The sequence below is a fragment of the Citrus clementina genome, unplaced genomic scaffold (genome assembly GCF_000493195.1).
Source record: "Citrus clementina cultivar Clemenules unplaced genomic scaffold, Citrus_clementina_v1.0 scaffold_9, whole genome shotgun sequence".
Taxonomy (NCBI): Eukaryota; Viridiplantae; Streptophyta; class Magnoliopsida; order Sapindales; family Rutaceae; genus Citrus; species Citrus x clementina.
In genome coordinates this window covers 11215204-11222065 of record NW_006261964.1, presented here as the reverse complement: position 1 = coordinate 11222065, position 6862 = coordinate 11215204, and the positions used below count along the sequence as shown (strand labels likewise).

General features: G+C 35.3%; 1 protein-coding gene across 1 annotated transcript; it reads left to right on the top strand.

Annotated features, from left to right (window-relative positions):
• Positions 1–443: 443 nt before the first annotated feature.
• On the top strand, positions 444–6444 carry LOC18032680 (aldo-keto reductase family 4 member C10). Its single transcript, XM_006420602.2, has 3 exons — positions 444–1392; positions 3114–3368; positions 5971–6444. Exons 1-3 carry the CDS (start codon positions 817–819, stop codon positions 6235–6237), a joined length of 1098 nt encoding a protein of 365 aa, XP_006420665.1. The 5' UTR covers positions 444–816; the 3' UTR covers positions 6238–6444.
• Positions 6445–6862: the final 418 nt, after the last annotated feature.

Sequence of the window (6862 nt, the reverse complement as noted above, 5' to 3'; positions counted from 1 at the left end):
AAGTTACCCAGTCATAAAAACTGTTACACAATCTTAAATTTGTTCAATTTTACAATCAACGTACGTAATTTACATTAATAATTCATTAAAAAGACAGAATTACCCTTACAAAATGAATAAGTCTTTTTGTTTTTTTTTTTTTTTGGTTTTTAAATCAAAATAAACGCCACCTTATTTGTTAAAACTAAACCATTTAAATTAACGCGTTATAAAGTTGAACGACCGTTACAATGTCGCTGGCTGGCGAAGAGGAACAAATAAATAAATAAATAAATAAATAAATAAAGGATATCATTAAACAAATAATAAACAAAAAGATTGATTGTGTATAATTAATTAATTAATTAAATTGACGAATTTGGCAATTTGGGAATGAAACAAGATTGAAATTTTGATGGTACAGCTCAGCGTAAAAGCTTTAGTTTTGTCTGCTGACGAGAGAGTTGCCTCTGTTGACTGCGACCCCTGCATTTTCTCTCTTTGCATACAAATTACATACAAAACGTGAAAAGTAATTCTTTGATTGGTTGGTTGGGTTTAGTCAAAAAAATATTTTTTTAATTCTATTTTTGTTGTTTTTCAGTTTCGTGTGGGACTAATGCGTCTGTGGGTTTTAAGTCGGGAAGATGATTGAATCTTCATTTGTCTGCTGGAGTTCATTGAGTCAAGTTGACAAACACTTGGCCTGCACTTTTTAATACTGTCAAAAGCTTTGAAGTGAAAAAAAAAATGCAAACTCTCGTCTGGGTTTTGTGATTTTTGGTTTGATTTGGTATCTGTGTTTTTGATCTTTTTTTCTTTTTGTTCATTTGGGAAATGAAAGGGAGATTTGCTAGTCCAGGGAGTAGTTACTTTGTGTTGAACACAGGAGCTAAAATTCCAGCCATTGGATTGGGAACATGGCAAACTGGGGGAGAGCTTTGTGTTGAGGCTGTGAAAACAGCATTGTCAGTGGGTTACCGTAATATAGATTGTGCTCATCTTTATGGGAATGAGATTGAAGTTGGGGAAGCACTTGATGAAGCTTTCAAAGGATCTCTCAAGAGAGAGGATGTGTTCCTGACCTCAACTCTCTATTGTAGTATGAATTCAATCAATAAGATTGAAAATTACGTCAGAGTGTCTCTTAAGAATCTTGGAGTTTCATATTTGGATCTCTATTTAATGCATTGGCCTGAGTGCTCTGCTTCTGGTTTTGGGGATGCTACTGATCCTCCTTCTAAGTCCGGGAGTGAGCGTAGGCAGTTTTTAAATCGCTTGAAGAAAGCATGGAAAGCCATGGAAGGTCTCGTGGACTCGGGATTGGTCAGAGCTATTGGTGTCAGTAATTTTGGGGTTTCACAGATCAAAGAGTTGCTTAAATTTGCCAAAATTATGCCTGCGGTGAATCAGGTTAGCTTCTATATTACTCATTCTCATTCAGTTTCCTAGTTTTTCAATTCTTAATCATGGCGTAGGGATCTAATCTAGTTTTACATTATTAGATGGATTTATTTTGTATATTGGTCATCTTCAGGCTAGATATTGAAAACCTTTTGGCTGCTTAATATAGGAATATTTAACATGAAAATTTCGTGAATACAATCTTCTTTCTGCTTCAGTGCATGAGATCTATCCTTTTCTGGACTGATAAAGCAATTTCAAAGTCGTTAGAGTGTGATAGCGTCGAAAGCTCAATCACTTGGAAGTGAATCTGCATCTATTCTCTTTTTTTTTTTGGATCAACTTGAATCTAGAGTTTTTCCTTTTGTCATCTTCAGATTTATAAACGAAAGTTTTATAGGAGTTGTATCTGCTCACATTGTTGTCTTCGTAGTCCAGTGGGCAGCTGGTTCTTTTAGGTACGGGGTTTTTAATCATTGAAATAAGTCTTATTCTTTGACTTTTCCCTATAAAATAAAAGCATCATCACATATCCTTTTACTTTTGATTTTGTACGATCTTTTGCTCTTTACCAGGCATATGAAGTTTAGATGCAACAATCTCTGTGGCATTCTATATTGAAGCTATGAAGTGCATATTTCAAATTTTGGCACAGATTTGATATAAAAAGGTTCTGGAAGGAGTAAAAGAATATAGATAGAAAAATATGAATGGAAAAAGAGGAAAGGGGAACTTCAGCAGAATTGAAAGATAAGTTATAGGAGTCAAGAGAATGATACATAGATGGGTACCGAAGAATGATAGAATTAGAAACCCATAACCAAAGGAAGTGAGAGCACATAGATAGAAGGAACCAAATCAAAAGTGGATGGAAGAGAGAAAAAGGAGAGCAAAGAGGGAGCAAGAAAATAACAAAGATGAGATAGAAGAAAAGTAGCAGAGAAGAAACATCTAGTGTTTCAACATTCCTAAAATCAATTTAATGGTTCGTAAAATGGCACAAAAGCATACTTAAAAGAGGATATATCTAATTCAACACATTGAAAAAAACGAGTGATATCTGAGAATTCCTCAAATGAATATGCCAAAGTATCAAATTGCTGACATGCAAGTGCCAGGCTCCATGCCTTGATCTAACCAATTGTGTTGTTACTTGTTTGCTGTAATGATCTGTCACTATTCTGTTTCACCCTAGCCATCGGGTAAAAATAATAGTATTCACAATTGAATCTATCATCTGTAAGCAGTAGTTCTGCAGTTGATAGTGAAGTTGCCTGGCCATATGCTAAATAAAATATTGTCCTATCTATCACCGTAAATAATAATGATTGTAAAAGGTTGGTATAGTTAAATTACTTGTTGCATACCATTAAAAAAAAAAAGGAAATACCTATCAGAGGAAATAATAATGATTATTTTGAGGCTTAAGCTTCCAGATTTACTGAATTTTTTCCTCTGATAGGTATTTCCTTTTTTTTTTTAATTTAACTTAAATATCATTAACTATAGGTTTAAAATTATTTTAATAAAATCATTTCATATTTCAACAATTGAACCTCTTGCTGCTTCTAACTTTGTCATTGTTATATCTGTAGTTTTCTTTTTACTCTTATTTAAGGATTGGTCTATAGTTGATAGTTTTTGCTTTCATCAATCTATACGATTTAATTCATCAGAACTTGTCCATAAATTTTGAGGTTTAAAATTGATTTATGATGAGCTTTTCATAGGTGGAGTTGCATCCTTTTTGGAGGCAGGATGAACTAGTAAAATTCTGTCAATCTAAAGGTATCCATGTATCTGCTCACACACCTTTAGGTGTACCTACTTCAAGTCCTGGAACATCTGACAGTGGATCAGGCGGGGAAGATGAAACTGGAACTCCACGCATATCATTTAGAAGGTCAAGATCGGTGCATGGGCCAATGCTGAAATTATCGGTCGTTTCAGAGATAGCAGATAAGCACAAGAAAACACCTGAGCAGGTATCTTAGCTTTTATCTCATGTGGCATCTGTCTTACTAGATATGTTATGTTGACCACATTTATGAATTCCAATTGTCTGCCATTTGATATGGTGTGGCCTACACACGCGCACACACTGGCACATTCTTGTCCGTTCATTAAATATCTTTTGATTTAAGTGAATATTTGCAAGTCCCAATGAAGTGAGTGTTTTATTCTCCTTCAATGATAGCAAAAGCTTATTGCAGCATTATCCTCATGCATATAAATGTCAGAAAGCTATCATTTTCTCCCATCCCCTCAAATCTCACAACCCCTCGCCAAGCATAATGCTGCATTATCCTTGTTTTATAAGTGAGAGAAAGCTATCTTGTTCTCCGATTCTTCCCTCAAATTTGAAGCTAGTTTGATGAGTAGTTGGACTACAGACGAGGGCTATATCGTATAACATGCATCTTCTTTGGGTTTTACAATTTCATGCTGCACTTGTTTTTTTCGTAACTTTCTACCTCATGTAGTATTTAAATGAATCATTCTCAGGTTTGAGATCTTAATATCCTTGCTTGAAATAATTCCTTCCCTCTGTGCTCTCCTAGGAGTGAATGAGTGGCATCTGCATTCACAGAGAGAAAGAGGGAGAGGAACTTTTGAGTGCTGTGGATATCCTCATTGGGGAGTGTTTACATTAAAACTAGATCAAAGATACCCCACAAATTGAAACTTCTATGCAAGTTAAAAGCATTTAAGTAATAATGAAATTGTAAGGCCAGTACGGCTTTAGGTTGAAACTTATCAACATGAATACTAGCATTTGCAAAATTGCAGCTAAGTGTGTCATCTTTTATCTTGGATAACACTTTCAAAAAATTGCATTCTCCCTGTTGCTTTTAGAAATGATTCAATGTGTTTCCAGTTCCATTGCTCTCAATTCTAAGAATTGACTATTAGGAAAATGGAATAAACCAATCATAGTACTAATATGTACTAGCTCGTTGCCTGCAAAACAGAGATTAACTGAAATACTAAAGCTCCTATAATTGATTGGCAAGAACTTGCAATACATTTACTAGCCGGGGGTAAAAGAACAACACTCCAGGACCTGGCCATCCTTGTTTATGACCTTATTGGTGTGCCTGGGCAACTTCAGCCTCTTTCTCATCTCCCTTAGTGCCACATTTTGCAATTAGTGTTCTTCCAATTGCAATCATAAACTTATTCTTCATTTTCTAGAATTCCATTTTGTAAGATATTTTATTTTTTAAAGATATCATTTGTGAAGAAGCGTTAAGTGAAAGTAGGGCCCCAACTGAATGTCCAATGACCATGGATATAAAATGGCTTCCTTGTTAGAATAGCATTTATAGCTTCCAAGCTATTGTCCTCATTAAAGCCATTGAAGAAAACAGAAGCTGTTGCCTGATACCATAATTGATAAGCTGGATTTTCATGGACATTGCTGTAGTGATGAAAAGATCAGTATTTGTTATAGCTGATGCACAGAATTAATCTGCCTTTGGTCTGAAAAATTCCCGGTATCTTTGTCCCTGCAGTTTGGAGATACATCTTTTGTTTTCTAGTTCCGCATTTTCTTTAGAACCACCAAGGCTCCTTTTCACCAACATGCACACATAAGAAACTGACTCAAACAAAATATTGCTGATTGAATTAGTAAACCTCCTTATGAAGAGGTTCTCGCTGTTTTTGAGCTGGTTTTTATGTAATTGCCCAATGGAAATGTGAAAGTAAATACTGGCTATCTGCAGTAAAGCTCATTTGCTAAGTTTTATCAAATCAATCTGAATCTGAGTTCAAAAAAAGGAACTTTTTGACCCCAGTTAGTAGGTTTGGAGCCTTTTTGGAACTTCTTGTTGATAAGTTTATAGGCTGCATGTCCATGGGAGTGTGAGATTCAATGATTTTCCAGTGAGTTCCTCTTCACTTCTGTGTTGTGTCTGGTGATGCTAAAACATTTTCGTAGTTTTTTACAGAGGTCAGTGTGAATGTTTTTTTTGAATTGTAAATGCAGCAGCTCATCTTTGCCCCTTTTAATTCTTCCAGGGTTCAGCTATATAAATTATTGTCAAATTTCTTTTAGTTTGGTCTTAAGGTTACTCTGTAGGCCAGTATATATGTATTTCATTTATTTTTATGGTCTTCTGAACTACAAAATTAGATGAACTTCATATACTAGCTTCTATTGATTTTAGGGGGAAAAAAATCTATTTTCTCTGTCCAAAATTTCTGGTCTTATTTCTTGTACGTTAGTAATAGAAATAAAAGGGGAATTTGATAGTTCCAAAGTTTTCATATTTTCTGCTTTGCAATTTTGTGTTTGCTATGGCCAAGCCATGTAATGAAATCACTAATGGGTTCTAGCTTTTAAAGGGGGAATCCCCTTCATGAGATTATAGGTTGGATGATATTTGGGAACGTACAACTTCAGGTTTAGGGGTGACTGCTTTGTCATGGTTTATGTTGAAATTACCAGCTGGTTTGAGAAAAATTAAAAACAGAAACAAAAACAAATCCTCTGTGCTTTGAGTTAGTGGACAACAAATAGGAACTGAACAGCCTTTTGTGTATGTTTCTGTTCGCCTTGTGTTTTGATATTTTTAAACACAGGTTATTCTACGCTGGGGACTGCAAAGGGGTACAAGTGTCCTACCTTGCAGCTTGAAGCCTGATCGGATAAGGAAAAACATAGACATTTTCAGTTGGTCTCTGTCAGACGATGAGTGGAACCGCTTGAACCAGATTGAACCGCAGGTATGTTTATTTGGAAACGAGCCTTTGAATAAGCTGTCAGCCTCAGACAGTGGCTTCACATTTGGTAGCGGTCCCCTTCAATCTGTGCGGGAGATGGAAGATGATGTGGAGTCCAATGCCTGATTTTTTTCTTGAGATAATGTGTCTTCTTTTTTTTTTTCTCCCCCAAAGATGTCATCAAATTACAGTTTGTCAAATACCCATTGTTGTAAGATTTGGTTCTGTGGATGCTGAATAGAATGGTCAAAGATGGGTTATTGATTGAATTGGCATATGTTTGTTCCTAGCTTGCTAGTCCTATCTTCAACAAATTACCGCTTGTTCCTTGAATCACCTGTGCAACTTCCATGGATATATATATATATATATATACATGTACACTGTTTCTTCATCATTTAATCCTGCTATTTAGTCTAATTTTTGTTGATTTCGCAGTTTTTATATTTTGATGTACCAAAGAATTTTAGCTTAAAGCTACAGAGACAGAATTGGGGTAACACTAACACAGCATAAACAAATCTAGTTGTAATTATTGCAATATGTATTTTAGAATTGGTGGGTGGGTGGAGGCATCGAGTGGTTTGGTGATGTATGATTAATATTATAAGTTATGGTGCCAATGCCATCAATCATTTAGAAGCCTAATTTAAGCAACCCGGTTGCTGTTTTTCGTTGTGGCTTTTGCACTATTATCTGCTCCTACTGAAGAACAGTTTTTAGTGGGAAACTTTTTTCAAGATGCTCTCTC

Coding starts and splice junctions, on each gene's coding strand:
- LOC18032680 (XM_006420602.2), top strand. CDS start 817: ATGAAAGGGAGATTTGCTAGTCCAGGGAGTAGTTACTTTGTGTTGAAC. Junction 1,393..3,113: donor TTATGCCTGCGGTGAATCAG/GTTAGCTTCTAT, acceptor AGCTTTTCATAG/GTGGAGTTGCATCCTTTTTG. Junction 3,369..5,970: donor ACAAGAAAACACCTGAGCAG/GTATCTTAGCTT, acceptor TTTTAAACACAG/GTTATTCTACGCTGGGGACT.